A 22690-nucleotide genomic window follows, 5' to 3' on the forward strand; every position below is an offset into this window, starting at 1 on the left:
AAGTGTGTTTTAGAGCAGACTGTCCCATCTTACCTACGTAACTAAGCAAAACTGGAAGAAATATCAGTCCATGTGTTGCTCCCAGGAGAACCATAGCTAGATACATCCTGAAGTAGAATATCTTGAAGATTTGAGATTTAGAAAAAGCCAACACTACAATTCCTCCAAATTTGGTCAGTGTGATACCACTGAAAACCTGTCAATAAAAAAAGTGGTTAAGTGATAAGTAGGGCTTTATGTAATCCATCTGCTAAAATTCTTACATAATCTGAGGCTCCTGTATGCACTATATCTCCTTCCCTGTCAGTCCTTAGACTACTCAGGAGAAGAGTTCAACTTCTTGGTCCCACTAGAACCTGACACTGCAGGCCAGGCTCAGTATGATTAAAAATCCACTCTAATCTGTACAGCCACCTAGTTTTAGTTTAATTTTTACTTCAGGCAGATACAGATGAAAACCATTACTTGAAGTAACTGAGATTCCAGTGAAGTTCCTTACCTGTGTCCAGTACATGTATCACCAGAACAGTCTATTCCAACCCCAGCCAGGTCACTTTAAGTGACATGACGGCACTGCCTAAATACTGAGCCCTGCCTGCATTCCCAGAGCTCCACTTGCATCCCATATTCTGAATCACCTTTCCTAGTCACCTCTGAGTATTTGGAAGGAAGCAGCACTTAAATTTTAATGGGACAATTCAAGGTCAATCCAAACTACTAGTTCAGCTAAACCTTTTAGATCTGCTCTCCATTATTAGGTAGTAGTAGTAACATCAGAATAAAAATCAGAGTCTTGATCACCCCTATTACTAACAGAAGCCTAGGTTGACCTTTAAAAGTTTTAATCAAGTATTCCAAAGAGAAAAGGCAAGGCCATCCTTATGACTTAAGGATATTACAGAATGACAGAATCATCTAGGTTGGAAAGGACCTTGAAGATCATCTAGTCCAACCATTGACCTAACACTGACCATTCTCAACTACACCATATCCCTCAGCGCTATGTCAACACAACTCTGAAACACCTCCAGGGATGGGGACTCCACCACCTCCCTGGGCAGCCCATTCCAACGCCTAACAACCCGTTCTGTAAAGAAATACTTCCTAATATCCAGTCTAAACCTTCCCTGGCGCAACTTGAGGCCATTACCTCTTGTCCTATCGCTTATTACTTGGTTAAAGAGACTCATCCCCAGCTCTCTGCAACCTCCTTTCAGGTAGTTGTAGAGGGCGATGAGGTCTCCCCTCAGCCTCCTCTTCTCCAGACTAAACAACCCCAGTTCCCTCAGCCGCTCCTCGTACGACATGTGCTCCAAACCTTTCACCAGCTTCGTTGCCCTTCTCTGGACACGCTCGAGTAATTCAATGTCCTTTTTGTAGTGAGGGGCCCAAAACTGAACACAGTAATCGAGGTGCGGCCTCACCAGTGCCGAGTACAGGGGTAAGATCACTTCCCTGTCCCTGCTGGCCATGCTGTTTCTGATACAAGCCAGGATGCCATTGGCCTTCTTGGCCACCTGGGCACACTGCTGGCTCATGTTCAGCCGGCTGTCAATCAACACCCCCAGGTCCCTCTCTGACTGGCAGCTCTCCAGCCACTCCTCCCCAAGCCTGTAGCACTGCTATTAGCATAGTCTGTACAGTTGTAACTTGGCTGCTCATTGCACCCCCTGACCCCCCCCCAGTATATACTTACTGAACTGCCCATGTGAGACAGAGCTTCTTCTGCACGCTCTACTCTACTGCCCTTAGTACTAACAGTGAATGCTCTTGTCACGTGACTGCAGAATTCCACAGCAATACCACAACTCTAGCAAGCAGAAAGAAACACATTAAAACATCATTTAGATGAGCACTTTGATGGTAAGGTCTCTACTCAGAACTCTAGACAGGCTAGAGAGGTTCTAGCAGGTTAAAGTGTTATTGGAAGTTACAAGCTCAGTGTTACTTGCTTTCTAGAGGCTGTTGCTGGTACCGTATGGCATTTTAGCACTAGTCATTACTAATGGACAATGAATCTGATTAAACAGGAATCAGAACACGAGATGGTTTTGGAGGACACAAGTTTCTTGTTGAAGATAGCTGGCTTCCATACAGTGCATGCTGAACACTAAGTCAAGTTTACAGCTATTAGCTGCAATAACATTGCTTTAGAATAACACCGAATATACATCCTGATTTGATACCATAAGAGTTCAGCTGATTAGGCATTCACAACACTTGACTGAACAGCTGGCAAGTCTTAGACTTATCTAGCAGGTAGGCTTGCATGAACATATGCTTAGTTGTAACACGGGGCAACAGTTTACTCTCTCCTAACTTTCTCTAGAGACTTGTGGCAGATCTGAGAACAAGCCAGAGCTCTAGCACTCAGCTATTAGTAACTAACTTCTGGAGTGTTTCACCAAGGCACTTTCTGCCCAGGTGTTTCACCCATTTACAGGGGAACAATACTGGTGCTGGCACATCACTGACCTCCTCTGCAGAACATAAATAGAGCAGAAGCCTTAACAGTAACCTATGTATCCTTACCAGAGGCATGAACAACCTCTGTTGATGTGAAACAGCACCTAGCCTACACTGGAGCAAAACAACTGTTGATGCACAACAGAAGAGACTACTGCCAGATGCAGTACAGCTTACAGTTAAATTGCTGTATCTCATCAGTACAGAGACTAGTCGGAATAAACCCGTTTTCTACACGCTGCCTAGATGTATTAAGACAGTTCCACTACTGTTCAACTGCCTGGCAAAGTTTAGTAGAAAGTACTACTCATGAATACATAATCATAATACTTGTCATGAATACATAAGACACAGAACTATTCAGGACTTGGAAAGAGCAGAGGGATGACTTGTTAACTTACCATGACAAGATTTACTAATGAAACTGCATTCAAGCTGATGCCCCAGAGCCACATCACTCCAAACATGTTGATGATTATCATAGCAATAGTTATTGAAACTATAACAGCAGCCCATACTTCAAAACCAAGCAGCACAGTTGTCACCAAAAATATCGATCCCAAGGAGATGCAGAGGTTAAATATAGCATCATGCACAATTGTCAGGTATTGTTCATAGAAGACATAAAACACACTGTGGAAAGAAGAGAAGTTTAGTTAGCCATCTTCCTTGTTGCATGCTAATATTAGATTCGCTTCTGTGCTGAGGATAAAGTAGTTCCCTCCTTGTAGGAGTCACCAGCAGGAACTGGCTTCCCAGCATCAGTGGAACGACTCCTGTAGAACACTGGCTGTTAGATGACAACTCCTCACTAACACTTCAAATAAAGGTTGTATCTGGAAGTCAGGGTAGTTCCCACACTTCAATATAAGCAGCTACAGTAGTTCCCAGAAGACTGCAGGAACTACTGCACAGGATCTGCACTGATTCATTATTTGATCCCTGAGGTCTGTTCCAACCTGGTATTCTGTGATTATGCAGGGAGACCATAAGGATGAATAGGATTCTTTGCTTCAAAGAGATGAGTATTTCAGCTGTACAGATACCAATTCTGACTCAATTTCATTGTGGTACTCTGTATAAGAGTCTTTAGTCTTAATCATGTAAGCATTAGATAAGCAGTACTTGACATTACTGCTGCCCTTGCTTTAGGTTTAAATAACTTAAGTTTGAAGTCAGTACGTTCTCATTACAGCTTGCAACAACCCAGGTCAACATATCTGCTTAAGTTAAAATATTAAATCCTACTATGAAAGCTAGGAAGTGCCCAAGCTGAAGCCAGGGCTACCTCTGTTGTGAAGGACAGGTTTCATGATTTTAGTTAGTTATCAACCACAGTAAAGAGAAGTTAGTGCTGTGGACACAAGTTGTAATTCTGTAGCTTTACTAGACATTCCAGAGTCTCTGTAGTACCTTCTGTTAGACAAAACCCAAGACTCAAGTCTAAGGTGTTATTAGCCAGTAGCTTTTCTTAGTTGCTCAAGTTGAGTATCTGTCACTAAGGCAAGAAAGATCTAAGCATACCTGTAAGGAAACACCCGGTAGTTCTTCTCCTTGATGCCCATGGTTTCAGTAATGTTATCTGCTATAACCCGAGCTTTCTTCATAGCATCAATAAAATCAGATGATGTTTTCAGTACAGTATGGTAAGTCATAAAATAAGTAGCTCCCACATCAGATTTGTTGTTAATGAAGTTGACAGCAGAGTTATATGCAGCATGTCCTCTATATAAACATAGTAACATTTTAGATGTCAATGTCAGTAAGCACCATTCAAATGTACCAGCTTTTATAACTCATAATCTTGTTTCGAAGTTTCCAAAACAGATAAAGGCTTCAGAGCACAATACATTTCAAGATTGCACAGGATATCCTAGAACAGACTGACTACAGAAGTTGTTTGTACAGGGGAAAGCTGCTGTTCCATTTAGTTGATGATGCATTTGTTCTCCCAGTTTTGTTTCAGAAAATGCTACAGAACAGGCGAGATGTCAATGTTTGTATGACTTTTAAAAGGGCATTAGATATGCAACCTTGCAGACAGAAGTGACACTTCCAGAGTAAGTATCTCTGACATAGTGGTCTAAGCAAGATACATAGAATATGGCTCTTACCCTTTCCCACATTTAGGATTAGGGTTGTCAGATAGGAACATTGGCAAAAATGTCATGAAGTCTTTGCCCTGTGGTCTCTGCTTGCCTTCTTGAGTCAGTGGTCGACAACGAGTGCAGGATGGATCAGTGACTAAGAAATACAGCAAGAAGGTGAGTTACAGGCTCAAGAATTCTTTGTCCTAACACTAGCAACTTCTGACTTGCAGTACTACAGGATACAATTTCATAAAAAGCATTTTCATCAATTAAGTAACAGATCAGCACTGAAATTTTGTATAAAATTTGTAGTCCTTCAGTTATTGCTACTAAGGCAAGGGCTACCAGAGAACTCAGTTACTTGTGCACTATCTACATTAGATCAAACTGAAGGACCTGAACTATCAGGATTATACCAAACTGGAGGACCCAAACAAAAACAGAGCGCTAAGTTTGTGTGCTCTAATGAAACTAGCAGAAGGATCAAAATTTTTATGACAAGTTATTTTTGGAATAGTTATTACATTGGCTGTCTAGGTAGGCTATCTTCAACCTGCAGCATTCCAGCAGAATGTTTAAATTCCCTCAAACAGCAGCTCAAACAAATTAGAGGGCAACTCAAGAGGCATCTGCTCACAGCAAGAAAGCTATTCACCTGATTCAGAGCATGATGAAATGTTTTGGCTGTGAAACTTAAACTAAGCTAATTCCCTAGCAACAAGATAGATGCTAATACCTGAAGCATTGCAGAACTGTCCAGTGGTATTGTAGACTCTGCAACAGGATGACTGTGGCTTCACCCAGTCAAAGTAGTCATCAATCCAGGACGATGGGGCATAGCCTATCCTTGTGCTAGTAAAATAATGTAACATATTCATCATCAGTAATTTTATGTTTCATTCCGGAACACATCCCTTGATCTCTCCAGCACTGACTTACACCACATCAACTCATTCTGGTCCAAGCTACTCAGCTCTCCATGTAGTACCCTGCTCTAAGAGCCAGTCTCGCTTGTAACGCTGCACCTAGCAAACAGCAGGAGCTTCTTCCCTGCATTCAAGTTCCACTACCAAGCTCAGCTTTTCATTCCCCTATCTGTTCTATGCCCCACCCTATCCCAGATATCATTGCCTCTGTTTTCAAGCAAGGCTCCTCCTTCAGTTAGGCTGAAGTAAAACCACCAAAATACAGTTGGAATCAGGAAGAGACTTTCTTCAGTTGTTAGCTACTGGACTCCAGCTATAACTCCTGCTTAGCCTTGCTAGGCTAGTTTATCCACCAAGTTTAGAAGCTGAGCATGCAAGTCTTTTTGCAGGAGAGCTTATCCATACTGAGAGATTTTCTTCCTACCGTTTCCAGGTTCCCTGAAGGATCCCTTTTCCAAACCCAAGCACATCAATATTATCCCACCAGTCCAGACAGGTTTCATCCTCATTCTATGAGATTGCCACAGCTTCTTCCCTTCCTCCCCTCTCCCAAAACCACAGTATAAAGTACAATAGAGCATCAGTTGTACAATCAACAGCTGAGCAGGAAATAAATTAAAAAGGACACACTGGTCAGCTACATCTCTTCCATGTGACTATGCAGAGAAAAGCATGAAAAACTTACTAGCTACCAATTTCTGCAGCATTGAAGACTTGCTGAACAAGTGAATCATTATTACATCCCATTCCACCACACACCATGTTCTGCCCTTCCAAAGAGGTGTAGTTGTGCCCCTCTTCTAGGACAAAGTAGACAGGAGGACCTGCATGCAGGTACTTGCTGAGCTGGCTGAAGTAATCCATTACATAGGAGTCCTTAAAGGGAAAGTTTTGAGTTACTATTACATCATGTTGAGGTAAGCACAACAAGACACCAGTTTCAATTCAGCCACAAATTGCTGAAGAGTGATACAATCTTAAGACTTACATCTGGCATTGAGAGAACCTGATCCAGTCCAATCTCTACATTGTGTATAACTGCTGTACTGAACGACAGAATACCCACAAACACTGCTATCTGCAAAAAAGAAAATTCATGGAAGCGAGAACTAAACAGAAACAACAAGCAATAGAATTTAATAGGGGCCATGCAAAGAGGCTTTATTTTAAGTATGCTACCCAGGCTTACTACAAGAGTGGCAGTAAAACCCAGCTACTCAGAGTTCCCTTTGGAGTCTTAAGGCAAAATTTATACTTAGAAGGCAGCCGTGAAAGATAAGCCAAACACCTTCTGTAAATAAGCACAGTAACCTCAAACTGAATCATGGATTCAGCAACAACACTCCAGATTAATGCAGCGTAGGAGCCAACACGTGCTGATTTTTGACATATGCCCAGAATGATTTGATTGACAGTAATGCAACTCTTAAATCTGGCCTTTGGACAATCCAAGGTCAAGCCTCTATTTACTAGAAATACTCCTGCAGTTACAAAAGCTTATTCCAGTATTAATGCCGAAAGCAAAAATACTAGAAGCTTCATTTGTTTCATTGTGTTGAAGATTCTTCTTCAGTATTCAGACTTTCAGGCTCACTGCACTTTGGATGGAGTTTAGATGACTGTGTACTTTAAACAGAGCATACATACTACTATTGGTCTCATCCAATCCTTAAGCAGATACGGAGAATACAGATTTTTGAAGAACAGAAATAAGATGCTCTCAGAACGCTGGACTCCACTCATTTCTTCATTGCTTTTGATGCAACACAGAATATCCAGTCTATTCCTCTGCAAATGGATGAAATGTCAGATTTAGCGTGGTTCTGCAGAACATGCCATCCTTACTACACTGCAGTTACAGGTACATTTATACTCACCTCTTGACGCTTAATATCCAAGCCCAGGAGACTTACAAAGCAAGTGACTTGAAGAATAAAGTCTATGAGCACAGCCATTCCAGCAAAAAGGGAGAATGTGCGAACCGCTGGCATCGTAGACAGTGTCCCTGAAGGAAGTGACCCAGTTTGTTAAGCAAGCTCCCTTCTTAGAAACGTATGAGCATTTTCTAGACAGGTATCCAATTTAAGTGCTAGCCTTACAGCAGGACAAAAGAGCCCTTCTTTTCAGAGTAAAGAAAACAGCTGATATAAGCCTGGCTACAACTGCTGCCTTTGACCTGTTTGACAGCATTAAGGCTGTGCAAAGAAGTGACTAGCTTTAAGACATTTCTCCATTCCAAAGTTACAAGTCTTGTGCAGGCTGCGTAGGAGGGTAGCTAAGGAGTGCTGTCAAGCAAGATCTTGCTTCAATAGTAAGCCACTCAATGCAAGTTGAACCAATAGCAAGTTCATTATGAAAGAAGGCCAATTTATACTTGAGGGGTAACAACATAAGATATGCCTTAACACATACTGCAAGAGTAAACCTCAAACATAATCTGTCATAGGGGCGTTTTTCTAAGCAGTCGCAAGATGACTGAATGCAATACAGGAGTTTGTACACCCTGATATTTGATATATTACTAAGGTCAAGTTTAGACTTGTCAGTCACTACAAATCAGTAAAAAGCTCCACCCTTCCAAGCTGAAGATCTTGACAGATCCAAAATTAGATCTTTTTAACTGTGCCAGTCTCTTAAAGTACTACAATGCCTATCCCCACAGAGGTGGGTGATTATAGCAGTGAACAACTAAGCTAAACTTCCTCTACAAATTCTTGCTTTGTTTTTATATTTTAGTTTTGCATTTATTCTTGCAACATGCAGGTATGATAAGGCCCTTATCTTCAAATATTAAAGAAATCTTACCAAGAAAGAATGCCACAGTCTCCGAAAAAGATGAGAGAAACATACTGGGTGCTACATCTCCCAAGACTCTGCCAATCTGTTTATCCAGAGTTTCACCCTGAAGGCGCTCATCTCTCTAAGGCAGTAATTTATTATAATTAGGAATCATGCAATTTAGAAAGCAATTTCATATGGTTTAAAACCTCCTGCAAACTTTCAAACATCCAAAACAATAAAATATAGTTTTCACTGCATTCACTAACATGAGTTAAAATAAAAGCAGAGATTCTTAACACAAAAGCAGCATGAACATCCCCTGTTGCCTTGCTTCCAACTTACAATACTAAGTTCAGAACATCAGTCAAAACTACACACTTGCCAAAGGCAGTGCCAGTTGCACTGAGTTATTGAGTCTGTCAAATTAGAAAGCCTATTACCCACTAAGACTTAGTGCCAGAAGTCCCTGGTCTGAAGCATGTCGTTTAGTCCATGATTACTGCTCACAATATGCTAAAATTACAAGTGATCAAAAGTAGTCAAGTCTACAACTACCAGAGAAGGACGTTAATATTATTATTCATTTCTACATCATTAGTATGTGGAGCAGAAACCATGTTAAATGTGCTTGATATCAACCAGCAGTAAGAAAAAGCAGGAGATTTAAATCTTTTTTTTTGTGGAGGTTGAATGTACATATAATCTTGGCTCTCTTCAAAACCACTAGATATGCTGTCAGAGTCCAGAGTTGCCCAGACTGGGCTGAGTAATGGAATGCAGAAAACTTTCTGTTCCAAGTTAACAGTCTTCAAATACGACAGGCACATTTAGAAGAGTCTGTATGAAAGAATACATACCTGAAGTGTCTGAACTATAATGAAAATGTTGTCCACCCCAATAGCCAGCACCAAGAAGGGAATTACTTCTATCACAATCAGTGTCAGTGGGATTCCAAAGTAGCTGAAGATGCCTACAGAACAAGCCACTGAGCTCAGTACAATCAGGATGCCTGCAATGCCCAGGGAGATCTTTGAATCCACCTGAAAAAGTTGTAATGACTCTCAACCAAACCATCATCACCACACAGGACAGATGATAGCAAAGGTAAAAGCCATATTCTTACATTTAGTGTAGTTAGTAGAAAGCTTACTGTTCTGGTTCTTTTGAAGATCCAGATATTTAAAAAGAACCTTGAAGCTACAAGCCTTAAAGCTGAAGTTAATTGCACATCTACAGTTAAAATACTTAGCTGAGGATATGAAGTACCCATGACTTATCAAGACAAGAAGGACAATGCTACCCCTAGCTCCTGCTCCAGGAGGACTCAGTGCTTTAAGACAGGACTGAATACAAGCATTCTGCAAATATTTAAGTCACCTAAAGCTAAGAAAAACTAGTCAGCAAGCTGTAGCTTCAGTGTTTATAGCAATGAGAACTATACACGTACCAGCAGTCTTCTACAGCTCTGGATATGTCCCAAAGCTACAGAGATGTACACAAACATTACAATATAGCTTATCAACACAGTGCTGATATCACTGTTGCTTTCGCGATTGATTTCATCTTCAATACTCCGTTCAGCAGAAAACGATACAGTTAAGTTGGGATTATCATAGTTCTTCAAAAAGTTAATAAACCTAAAAAATAAACCCCAATCAGTAACACTTTAAAAGATAAAACATCTTGTATTAGAAATACTCGGAAGTCAGTTGAAGGCAAATTTAAATTATCTGTGTGGTACAGAGTACGTTGTGGCCAAATAGTACTTTGATAGACTTTTTTTTTTTTTGAGAGGCATGCTGGCTACACATCCCTAGAACTCTACTCCAAGCACTAGAAATACACTATGCTGAAATACTTTCCATGTTCTCTCCAGAGCTTGAGGACAACCAGATACACTTTGAAATAGTTTATGCAAGGTCAGTGCAGTTTTCCTCAAAGCTAAGACCTAGAAGTACATACATGAAATATGACCACAGCTTGCTTACAGTACCTGAACAACTTATTAGCCCTCATTTCAGTTCCCCTAACTGAAGAGAGGTGCTTATGACACAGGTAGACACTAGTTGTACTTAGTCTGAGACTTTCTACTACAGTACTTTTTACCTGAACTGTTAGCCCGAGCAGTTGGCCCGTGTAAGCCAACATCAGCTCTTCAAGACAGTGAAAGGGATGGAAGCTTTAGATCCTCATCTGGAAGATGTTTATAAAAATTACAGTTTAAGTATTACAGGATAATGCTGGACTTTTCCGATGATGATTAACAGTCCAGCAGATTGAAGAGTCTACTTGGGTAATTCTACCAAAGTAAAACATATCAAATCCTTTCTAAAGTTAGTTATTAGCAAGTACTACTAGACTAGATGGTCACTAACAAGACTAGAACCTATCTTTCCAAAGCAAATGAAGTACACCGGATATGAGTCTTATGACCAGTATAGTCTGTCCTTCACCAGTTTTGCTGCCTCTCAAAACATCCCCATAGTTATACTGAGAAACTGTCAGTACAGTACAGGTGTTTTTCATGTATCTATATTTAAAGCTGCTCTAAGTAACATATGCATTTCAGAATATAGGAAGCCTACTTACTCTTTTTCCCATGCCAAGGCTTTCATTAGCTTTCTTGAGTCATTGTAGTAGTTGTTGACAGGAAAAGTAATAACAAGAGCTGTAGCATTACTATAGTTATCATCTATGAAGGAGAAAAAAAAATGTCAGGCATGATGAAATGGAGCTTACATTTCAGTACAGGCAGGTACAATTAAGTTTAAAGTGAGTATTGTCCAAAACAATCCCATCCCTACAACCCCGTTAAATGCAATCTGTTTAACAACACTGAGTTCTCAAACACACTATTGAAATCAGAAGAGAAACTGATAAGCACTCCAGATTGTATTCAAAAGTGATTATTCATTATTTACCATGTTCATGGCACTCCAACATTAAGCTATTACATGGTTAGACAAGGGGCTACTATAGAACCAGAGTTTACAGCTTTCCATCTAATGAGCAACAGGATGTGGTTTCCTAAATGCTGTGCCTCTTGCATACTTAGATTTTATTCAAAGCAAGTACAAAACCCCTACAGTTTAATCAAGAAGGGCTTGCCTTCAAAGGCTATTTTAGCACATTTGTGTTTGATGTATCTACCAAGTTACGTTTAACTGGATAAACTGCTTGAACAAAATTCTGGCTTCAGAATAATTACGGAAAGATTTCCTTTGTGAACACCTTAGTCTACTCTTCACTGCTTTGTCACACCAGCAACAAAAATTTATTCTAACTCAAAAGGAAAATACATGCACATCCCAGCACGTCAACTTGAGATACTTCATGTCTTTATCTAGTCTCCAGAAATTAGAGATCCTTTAGCAGGCCCAAAGCAGACTGTCCATTTGCATACATGTCAACAGGACAAGTAGTATGTTCCAGTAATAGGCTGCTTGCGTTTTGCACTTCCAGAGTAGTTTGCCTTCAATCTCAGCATGGATCTACTGAAGAGTTATTTAAAATATTGTTACTTACTGAAAGTTTAACAAAACTCTAGTTTCTCTGGAGTGCATTTAAACATCTGTGTTAAGTGAGAATGCACCTTTAGAGCTGAAGACAGCACACAAGTACGTACTCTCAAGACCTAAACTGCAATGCTGTTTTGCCACCTACCATCATATCCTCCCAACACCAGCCATGGAAATACAGGTCCACCAAATGTTCCTAAGCAGGGATCGTGAAGCAAGCTTGTGTCATTCAGTGATGCTGGAGCCCTAAAGAGATCACCAACAATAATTGTTAGCTTCTGCTTGACACCTGAGGCACAGCACCACAGAACAAAAAAAGTTTAAAGCAATTGTGTTATAACTATCAAGAGAAATGAGGTAAGACTGCTAGTGATACATTGCCTTGTGCTATGTTCGCTTTGAAATTAAATACAGTTTTAAAGGTGTCTTCCTTATAGCTTCTAAGACAAGGAGTAGCTGCTATCCAACTGAACTATATAAACTGAAGCAAAAGCTTAGAAACTGTCTTCTGTGACAAAACTCTAATTCTCCAGAGCCAATGCCTGCACCAAACGAAGCTTAACTGGAAACCTGATTAAAACGTAACTCCTGCTGAAGCACTAAGACAAAGAAACACAAGCAACCTACACTAATCTGCAGTTCCACATAGTATTGCAAGTTTACAAAGGGGTAAGAAAAGGTTCAAGGGGGGTAATGAGAACTAGCTAGTTTTGTTTGCCAGAAAGACAAAGACCTAGTTGGCCTACAGTTTGAAAAAAACATGTAATTGTACTACTTACCGAACACAGTATAAGAAGTGAGTGTGGTAGTCAGCATAGACAAAGAACTCATCCCCAACAGTGTGATCCAGAACAGAGTGACTGTTCTGAAAGTAGTTGAGTACACTCAGTATAGTGCAGTTATTGTTGTAGGGAGCAAGAGGAGCCAGGCAAATGTCTTTCAGCGTTACAGTCTCATTGTCAAAAGAAGCAGTTATGTTGACAATAGCATCCTGCAAATCCAGTACCTTGAAAAAAGACAAACTAAACTGTAGTTTAAGAACAGCACAAGAAAGCATTTTCCTTGCAAGACAGGACTTAAGGCCATGCTATAGTCCTGTAAGTTTCCAGAGACGGTGGCAACAGAAGTACATTACTAAGCCTATTATTTCCACGTTCACACCAAGAATGCTTACTGGGACTTAGCTTGCAAGTCTACCTCTAACAGAAAGATTTTCAGCAAAAAGCTTTTACAGCAAGACTAGGATTTTTAATATGAATATTTAGTGATTGTTTTGATGGACACATGGCATTACAGATGGAAGCCAGCTCCGTAAGGTTATACCCATTAGGTATGTTTCGGTCTTTGCTCTTGGAAAGTCTCAATTACCTGATGGAGAATTTCTTTGGTAAGTGGAGGGCCAAAAGGTACATCTGCTCCTGATGGGTAAGGCGAATAGGTGTCTGGATGGCTGTTTGGTGCTTGAATAATAAGTTGTTCAGTACGAAAGAAAGGCCCAAAGTGTGCATCGAAGTACTCCTTCTCCTTGCGAGCTTGGCTGCTTGGGGCTGACCAGAGATCTACAGGGTTTGTAGTTGCTTTAATATATACAAAGCCTGAGCAGCACATTGCTATGAAGACCACAGAGAAGAGGATAACAGGACGTGGATTTCTGACACAGAAAGCCCCCCATGATGTGAATGTCATCCTTAGGCCATTCTCAAATCTTTCACCAAGCCTTTCACCACAGCTGATTTTCCCTGTAAGAGCAAGAAGTGAACAGTAAATGTTCACAAGTCAGTTAAGCAGAATCTTCTTGAAATCCACTAGGAAGATGAAATTTTATTCTAGCTCTGTTTGTACTAAGCACCAGAAGCTACATCTATGCTGATGTCAGACCCGGGGACCAATCCTTGACTGAGGTCAAGGGGGCAGAAACCAGGTTGTGCCTAACACTGCCCCTTCTAATGTAAGATTGTCTTTGACATTAGTAGTCACAGCAAATAAAGGCAGGAGACAGCTAAAAGATACATAAGCATTAAAATGAGCTACCTCAGCTGCTACCCAAATTAAACTACAGTTCTATAACATGGCATGCTTTGAATGGATACATGGATGGGTCAGAACACGACCAAATCGATTTTAGTATCATGTTGCCCCCTCTGCCCCAGCTACAAAGCACTCCAAAACTTCCTATTAGCACAGCTAGATCTATAAACTCTGCAACCAGGGCTTTCAGCATCCAGCAAAACAGGGTTAAGTACTACTCTAAAAGAAGAGATATACTAGCCAAAAGACTGAAATAAAGCCCTGTAAGAACAGATTATATGGCCTAACAAAGCTAAAATTCCAGAACCTATCCACAGGAAGGGAACACACACTGAGTTTTTAATAGATCTATTGCTCTAATCTAAGACATACCATTGTCACGATGGGAATTCACAGAAAAGGCTATATTGCTGTCAATGGGTGTGTACTCTGAGACAAAGTGCCGCCTCCTGCAAGACAAAGAGCTACGTTACCATGCTCTCCCAAAAAGGTGTCTTTTGGGGTTTGTACAGTAAGAATAGAGTCCAATCCTAGTAATAAATTTGATATTTGACTCCTCTAGAATCTATAGGCACCACGTTCCCCCTACACTCATCCAACTCAAGAACAGTCATCTCCAGCTGTCCTTTGGAACATCTTGCAGACACGTTGGCTGTCTTGATAAACTTCTCTGGCTTGGATCAAGCACATGTTCTTTATGCTTATTTAGAAGATCAGTAGCATTAACATCACAGAGAATCTCTTTAAATTGATCAGTGATAACATTTGCAAGAAATCATTAGAATTATTTCACTTCATTAGTCAAACTGCTTAAGTTACACCTACTTAGCCTGAAGAAATGTGGAAGTGAGGAAAAAAAGTAAGGTACTTTCCTCCTTTCCTGAAGACAGGAAAGTTATAGCACAGAACACTTATAATAGATCTATATTGTTTATACTCATTCCTGATTACATCCTGCCCTGGGTAAGTTCAATAGCCTCCTCACGGTAATCTAATCAGTGCTCCAATTATGGCAGGAGGTTTCAGGCTACAAACCAGACATCTCAAACACCCTTACTATTTAATGTAGTTTACTAGGTATGTTGACCAGTAAGATAAGGCTGCTGAGCATGTCATAAATTTGTTGTACCCACTATCCTTTTCCACATAGACTTAATCGCTATACAGCAATTTCAGATTCTTAGTCATACTTGAACAATATTAAATTGCACTGAAAAGTACCACATTTATGGATATTAGAAGCCTCAAGAAAACGCTATTAAGAAATATTAATAGGTTTCCAATGCTCTGGATCGCTAGCACATCCACATCAAAGCATTTATAGCTACAGCTACTTGTGCACTTTATTAGCGAGTATCACATACCACAGAGAAGCTGGATTGCTGCCCCTTACTTTACAAAATGCTATAATTACTGGAAGCTCGGCTTTAGTTTAGTTTTTTTTCAGAACAGGAGAGTAAGGAAAAGTATTCACGGCTTAATTTGCAATACAGCAGTGATTGTTTCAAAGTATTAGTCTGCAGGAAAACGATGTTATGATCATATGTGGCTGTCAACACCAGATCTTGCTCTCCCACAATGATCCTGAATGGAGTTCCTACAATCCCATTAAGTCAAACTTTCAGTGATTCTTTCCCCCTCAGCCACATCTCCTCAAGAAGTATGGCATGTTAAACCCTTTGTTGCACATGTAACAACAGCCAGAAGTAATGGAGGTTTTAATGAAACACTGCATGTGGCAAACAGGCCTCTCCATCACTGAAATTTTCCAGCTCATTCCAATTACAACTTAAGGAACAAGTGATTTGAGGAAAAGAACAGGATTGTGTTTTTACTTAGTCATATGGGTTCTCCAAGTTATTAGTTTATTAGTGTACTGACTCACTCTTAAGCATTATAAAACCCCAGCCTCCAGAGAAGTTTAACATTCAAGCATAAAGGCAGTTCGCTGCTCCTGGCAGGCAGTGCTCTGGTCTCTTAATGCATACCATCCAAGAACAGACACAGTTCTGAGACTTTACTCCTTACCACAAAGGCTTAAAGTCAATCAGATTAAGCAGATATATGCATTTCCCCAGACTTCTGCATACTCTCAAGTTCTTGCTTGTGAAAACTGGAGATTTGTGTATTTGATCCTGTAGCTAAGGATATTGAGAGAGATGTGCAGCAACTAAACTGATTTCTGCGTTCACTTTTTACTACACAGTTTTAGATGTTAGAACACTTCCTGTCTGTGGCACCTGCCACAGAACACGACTTTTGGCTGGGTGAAGAAGTAGAGGCATAAGTATTGTGTCCTGGGCAAAGGAAGTTTTCAGGAAAAAGGCAAGTGACCTTCAGAGCTGAGCATTTTGAATGCTTTACCTGTAACACCAGACTCCAAAAACGAGTACAAAAAATATAAGTAGAAATCCCATGTAGGAGATCCACATGATGACATACACAGCATCCAAACCAAACAAAAGCCAAGGAGCAGGCAATGGAGGGGGTTGAGGTTTTGGACCACACACAATTGAACAGTCCTGACAGCTGCATGGTCCTGTCGAATCATCCACAGACTCATTACAGCCTTTGGTAGCATTGTTCATAGGATTCATTCCATGGACAGGAACATCTGTGACAGATCACAAGTTGCAGAGCCAGTTTACTACCAGGTAGAAATTCAGATCTCCACAACACAAGCTTCCCAGTTAAATGAGTTAGCCCTTTATATGAAAGTCCCTAGCCTCTATATAAAGTAGCTTTTATTGGTCTTACAGCTGAAGAAGACACTGCCTCTTCCATAGCAGGTACCAACTCTTTACAGTTGTCTATTAATTAAATGACTGGTCATGTTTTAGAACACTTCAGTCTGTAAAACTAATAAGCACATACTTCTGTCATCCCAGCAATGATCTGTCATCCTCCTCATCTGTTCAGACTGTGAAAGGTGTAACAATTTCCTTACAAAGAAATCCTGAAGGATTAGGGTACTGCCCTAGTTTCCCAAGGAATACAAGCTATTCAGTTGCCTAAGCTCAGTCTATCCCTTAATGAGTTTGAGAGATCTATACAGCAAGAAGCTGCATACAAAGCAAGCACAAAGTATGACTTCCAAGCAGAAATCAAAAAAGATAATCAGTTTATCTTATATTTCTTTGAAAGTCTCTGACTGCAGACATTCATTGCTGGGCAGCTGTTTTAACAAATCAGTATACTAGCTATAGCACATAGCCTTTGACAGAAGCTTCAAAGACAAGGACTATTCAGTTTCTTACCTGAAAAGATAGGAGTAATGCTGAAAGGAGTTTGTCCATTGTCTTTACTAAACATGTACTCAATCCAGTTGGTTGCATTGCAGTCCTTGACATCCTTCCCACACAGCAGCCCCAGGGCTTTAACATTACTTGATGGAGCCTCCACATCTTTGCAGGCATTGTACATTGCTAGGAAGAGTGCATGAAGACAAAAAATAACAACATTGATTTAATGATTCTAAGTGAGCATTCCAAGTATTTCCAATAATTACAGACTCACCAAGTTCAAAGAACATGCTTATAGCTTTCAAGAGACAACATATTAAGATACTGAGATAATGCTTCCAGTTGTACTTTCAGTATTCAAGGTTGCAATGCTTTGTTACAGCTATGTTACTACTCTGTAGGCCACCTGAATCTGCATTACACTACAACCTACTTTACTGTTTGAGAGGGAACAGTACTTCATATAAAGTTCCTTTCAGGGAAAGTCATGACAAATATTTAAGGTACTTTTGACCTGTAGGCCATATATGACTTTCAAGTGTCTCATAACTTGACTAAAGGTTACTGCAAGGTATACAGAGACTGAATTCATGCTTCAAGCTTTAACCCAAATTCATTTGTTCTTAGGAACAAAAAAAAAATCTTTGGATTTGACAAATGACTAGAACAGTCAATCACAAACTTCTCAAATAAAATTCTTAGAGACCCACTGTAGTGCACTCTGTACAAACTTTATCATACTTGCCAGACTCAGTATCAGGTAGGCTTTGGACATTCAGTACTTGGCAACAACTTTGTTTTTCTGAAGTTAGAGTAATCAGGGTTATCAGTTATTAACCATTTGTATAGATGTCCAGTCTCGTCTGAGTCTTCAAAAACACTGTTATTAACAGCATCAGCATAATGCGTCCTACCCAGGCAGAAGTTAGTGTTCCAGCAGTTTTAAGGGGGACCTGCTGGTACCTATTTGATGCCTTAAACTTTAGAAGACAGTCAAAGACATGTTTCCTCCTCCCAATTCTTCCTGAGAAAGTATTGGTCTTGTTACCTTGACAAAAACCTAGGTAAATTAACACACTGTTTACTCACCATTTGCAAAGTGTTCTCCAATAAAGTACTGCAGCTCTGTGATGCTACTTTTGTTCTCTTTCAAAACTGGATCATAATAAGGTATGGTGCTTGTAACATTCAAAAAGGCAGACTGATTTGGACTGCAAGTCAGTTCACAGAAGAGGTTTATCAAGTTGTAAAAACATGATGGACACCTGCGTAGGAAAGTCAATGAACAGCAATCAGATTAAGAGGTAAAGATGCAAGGCATATCTGATTTGACCTACACAGCAAGTGTAAACATTCCACTCAGTGACAGAACAAAACATTTAAGTTCTGCAAGTTTTTAGTCAGCAATACAACATTAGTTGGTGCTTAAAAAAAAAAAAAAAATCACTTAATACTCATAAGTAGCATCAACATCATTCACTAGCAAAATTGCCTACCCCAAATAGCAGATACAAGCAGAATTTGACAGAAAATTTAACTGCTGCTAGCAGGAAGGCTTCTGTTAGAACAAAAAAAACAAACAGTATTTTATGTCACCCTCTTCTGAAGGCTTCATTACAAATACAGTAGCTTCAGACAAACTAAGGTAATGTTTATTCTACCAACTCACTCAATCTAGACTGAAAGCAGTTGTTTCACAAAATTAAAGCCTCCTGATATGGATGAGGAAGTCTCTCCAAGAGCTTGCTCCAATAGGCCTTTAAACGAAATTACCACCTTTTCTACAGCGTACTCAAAACAGAAGAGTCTTAACATACTTTATTATGTTATAAAGCTCTAGTTGCTTTGCCATTCATTAGCATACCTGGAGAGAAACTGCAGAGGCAGCTGCAAGTTGTTTTTCAAGGTCTGAAGCTGACGAACATCACAGCAAGTGCTAACATTGCCAAAGAATAAACCTGGACAGAGTTCCTTAAACAAAAACAGTATTGAGATCAGGAGGGAAGGAAGGAAAAGCATGTTTAAGACTTCAGATCTCACTATAGTTATGGGTTCTGCTTCAACATATTTCAGAAGACAGTAACTGTTGCTGTGGGAGATGCATAGAAAAAAATAAGCAGTCTAGCCAACAAGATTCTTTAGAGAATAGGGAGAAGAATCACTTCTTTTATTCAAGGCATCATCACTTCCTTTTAAAAAGCTCCTTCAGATGATCTTTAGTCACCGGGGTCTATATATAGAATGATAATGGCATTTGAGAGTCTATTAGTAAGAGGACAACACATGTTTATCCAAGTTGAAAGTATTCCTGCAGCTTATCCTCTACTACACCTTCCAGAGAGTCAGATACTGAAGTCTCAGAAGACAAGCCACTAACCACAAAATCATTGATTACCTGGAAGAACTATTTCATGTCAGTTTATAGAAGAGACAAATGCATTTAATACAGGTATAACTGATAGTAACACACAGGAACTGTACATTAAGTCTTCAGAAACAGTACAAAACAGTAGTTACCTCATCTACATATTTCAGTCACTCTTGCCACCAGCCAAACCATTGTTTATAGCTATTTCACACTTTAAAAGTTTTGAACTATCATCTGCCAGAAGGCAAGTCTGGCAATATCATCCTATATTGTGCATCAAACACACAAACTCTATTTTGACCATGGTTTTGTTCACTTTGATAGCTAAAGCCCAGATAAGGAATCAATGGTCTCACACTAGGCATAGCTAAGGAGACTGAACTTTGTCCAGGTTTGCTCCATTTGAATAAGTGCCAGTTACTGCCCTCCTATTTAAGGAACAGATCAGGAATCATCATCTGATGGAAAAGTTTTGTCCTTTAGATATTAGAAGGGCATAACTGTGGAATGTATCGTACTTTGGAAGAGTCCTACAATAAACAGTCTGACTAAACAGTGCTCAAACCAGTGAGGAGAACATTCAGGAAAGTGAAACAATCCCATATTTAAGGTTATGTCTGTGAAAGCCTGTAATCACACGTTTTGGAGACTTCTCATATCTCTGAACAGAAACCGAGGTGTATTACTTTCACACTGTTGAGGCTACAAGCTATACCTGAGAAATCAGAGATAATCTGTTCACTTTCTCATCAAGTTAGGATGAGAAAGCTAAAGGTCATAGTACAGATCTTACAGAACCCAATACAGAAGTCTGAAGTGTAGGAGAAATTTTTTAGCAGCAGACCTCCAAAAGAAGCTCACCTGCATTAAGTCATAGCCATCCTCTGGTAGTGCTATTGGTGGTCCATCATAAGCACAGTTGTATCTCTTGTCTCCAGAAGCAACTCCACATTCACCATACCAGACACACGATTGTGGAAGTACCTAATCAACACGAGGTAATTGATTAACTGCAAGGAATAGTTGCCAAATTCCTCAGCTATTGTAGAGTTTATGTGCCACCTTTCCACAAGTCATTTACAATCCAGATTGGCTACCTTCATGCTAATTTAAACATCAGCATGTACTATCTAAAACACCCATTAACAGAAACACATGTTTTTGACAGGGTGCACATCACCACCGATCTCCAGCTCAGGTCCCCACCCTTCCTTGTCCAGCCTAGAAGCAGGAAGTGCACTGTCTGTAGTTAAGACCAAGTATAAGAGTTGCTCAAGAAAAACCTAATACTTGAAAAGCATCTCCAAATAAGGTGATATAGAAAATAATTTGTTCATACAAGACAATGCATATGATTAGTAAGTTAAACTTTCACTTTAGAGCACAAGTCAGTGTACATGGAGAGAAGTGTATTGCTTATATGCAATATTTCAGTTCCTCTTGTCACCTTTTAATCCTTCTTGCAAACTCAGTCACTTACAGTGACAGGATGAAGAAGCAGCAGCATAAAGAGGATTCTTAAACAGACTTTCACAGCTCTGCGCTCACCATAGAATGCCATGTATTGTCACAATCTCAAAGGACGCCCTCCATCACCACTTTCAAGCCTAAGCACGCAACGCTTAAATGAGCTTACAGTGATAAAAAGCTTCACATCTTATTTTAAAGATGTTTTGATTTAAGGGACTATTGAAAAATTCAGAAATCAGTTCTTTATTATATCCATAAAGGAAATCGAAAAAGGACAATGGCACCTTGCAAGCCTTGTTCTTTTGTTCAGTGGTACTGACACCAACACACATGAAATACTAAACCAAAATATTTATTCTGAAAATTAAAACATTTAATGCAATAACAAGTTATTTACAGCAAAAGCTTTAAGACAGCTCCAAGGTCTTCCTATGCACCTGGGCTGCAAGCAGAAAGCAGACTGCACAAACATTTGCTACACTCCTGCCAGCTCTGATCAGAAGTTTGCATGGTACAGTTTGAGAGATAACTGACTTATTTTTATCTCCTGAACAACCTTGACCTAGCATTTGTAGAAACACCATATGCTTACACTGCAAGGACAGATTGCTGTGCTTTTGTGCTTGACCATGAATAATATTGTTTACTGACCAGAGAGGCCCCTGAAAGGCTGTATTCATATCATGCAAGAGCTACCCAGAATTTCAATGCCTCCACTACATCCATTTTTGTGCTTGAACAACACTGACAGTTCTTCAAAAAGTACATCAGTAATTTTTTTTTTTTTTTTTAATCAGGGACAATAACCATCACCAATTTACCTGACCCTGCTAGAACTGTCTTCCCTTTAACTTAACCTAGGTAACATGGCCCAATTCAAAGTTACTTACAGTGAAGCCAGGTCCAAAAGTCAGTTTAAGTATCATTCATCCAGATCACTATTTCATTTGGCTACCCTAGCATTTCTTCTAGCTAAACCTTGTAACCAGCTGCTCAGCATCACCATATTCTTACATATGAGTTGGAAAGCACCCCTTAAGATTGCACTTGTAAACACAGAATGTTTAACATCAGCATAAGGCAAAGAGCTAAGTTCCCATAACTTGGAGACTGTTTACCGAAATTACATTGTAAATTTGTTCATGCATCAAATTAAGATGTCAACACTACTTTGACACAAATTTAGAAGTCACTATCTTCACCTCCACTTCCTCACAGCTGTATACCCCAATTGTAACAGCCAACAATCTACTAGTGGGGAAAGAAGCTGATTTAGTGTTTGTATGTACCAGTGTTAGAAATTAATTAATCATCTCTTCAAGAAGCAGATTCACTGCTATTCTTGAAAAAGGGCAAAGAATTTTGAGCTGCTTACTCCTGCCTGTGAGAACAGAATTAGGTATTTTTCCAATATCAGGCTGGCTTCCATGTCTAGAATGCTTTGTAATCATACTTTCTAGAAAACACTTTCTGTGCTTCATTAAGTCTGTTATTTAACACTTCTTAATTTTTAAACCCCACAAAATTATCAACCTACTCTTCTCAGAAAGACTTAGCTTCTTTCACAGTGAAAAGTGTGGGAAAACTGGTAATGCAGTTACCAGCTACAAAAAAGTTTATCAGAGCACTTCTTACATAGAAAACTTAAAGTAAATTTCAGCTACCAGATCAGGCTGATAGTTCTATTGTTTTAAAATCATTAGCTGTATTTCAAGGTAACACTTACTTGGTTATAGCCACACAAACACAAAATAAAATACAAGCTGTATTATGTCTACAAATTTACCTAAAAGGCTTTTTG

The 22690-nt window shown here is 39.7% G+C and overlaps 1 protein-coding gene across 2 annotated transcripts in view; it reads right to left on the bottom strand.

Annotated features, from left to right (window-relative positions):
• The window catches only part of NPC1 (NPC intracellular cholesterol transporter 1), a 28907-nt gene that overhangs the window by 1132 nt on the left and 5085 nt on the right, over nt 1–22690 (bottom strand). Inside the window, exons 2-24 of one of the 2 annotated variants that reach the window (XM_074879590.1) lie at nt 20281–20403; nt 18916–19022; nt 18141–18316; nt 17067–17234; nt 16174–16423; nt 14182–14258; nt 13150–13520; nt 12561–12787; nt 11927–12027; nt 10853–10955; nt 9711–9900; nt 9121–9303; nt 8288–8402; nt 7360–7487; nt 7130–7270; nt 6471–6560; nt 6168–6358; nt 5293–5408; nt 4581–4710; nt 3991–4191; nt 2868–3099; nt 1697–1810; nt 34–196 (exon numbers count right to left, since the gene is read on the bottom strand). In XM_074879590.1, coding sequence (XP_074735691.1) covers nt 34–196; nt 1697–1810; nt 2868–3099; nt 3991–4191; nt 4581–4710; nt 5293–5408; nt 6168–6358; nt 6471–6560; nt 7130–7270; nt 7360–7487; nt 8288–8402; nt 9121–9303; nt 9711–9900; nt 10853–10955; nt 11927–12027; nt 12561–12787; nt 13150–13520; nt 14182–14258; nt 16174–16423; nt 17067–17234; nt 18141–18316; nt 18916–19022; nt 20281–20403 — 3697 coding nt within the window. Of the gene's footprint in view, nt 1–33; nt 197–1696; nt 1811–2867; nt 3100–3990; nt 4192–4580; nt 4711–5292; nt 5409–6167; nt 6359–6470; nt 6561–7129; nt 7271–7359; nt 7488–8287; nt 8403–9120; nt 9304–9710; nt 9901–10852; nt 10956–11926; nt 12028–12560; nt 12788–13149; nt 13521–14181; nt 14259–16173; nt 16424–17066; nt 17235–18140; nt 18317–18547; nt 18610–18915; nt 19023–20280; nt 20404–22690 lie in introns of those variants that run through there. The other variant, XM_074879600.1, reaches the window with a different exon arrangement.

The sequence above is a fragment of the Strix uralensis genome, chromosome 1, assembly GCF_047716275.1.
Source record: "Strix uralensis isolate ZFMK-TIS-50842 chromosome 1, bStrUra1, whole genome shotgun sequence".
NCBI lineage: Eukaryota > Metazoa > Chordata > Aves > Strigiformes > Strigidae > Strix > Strix uralensis.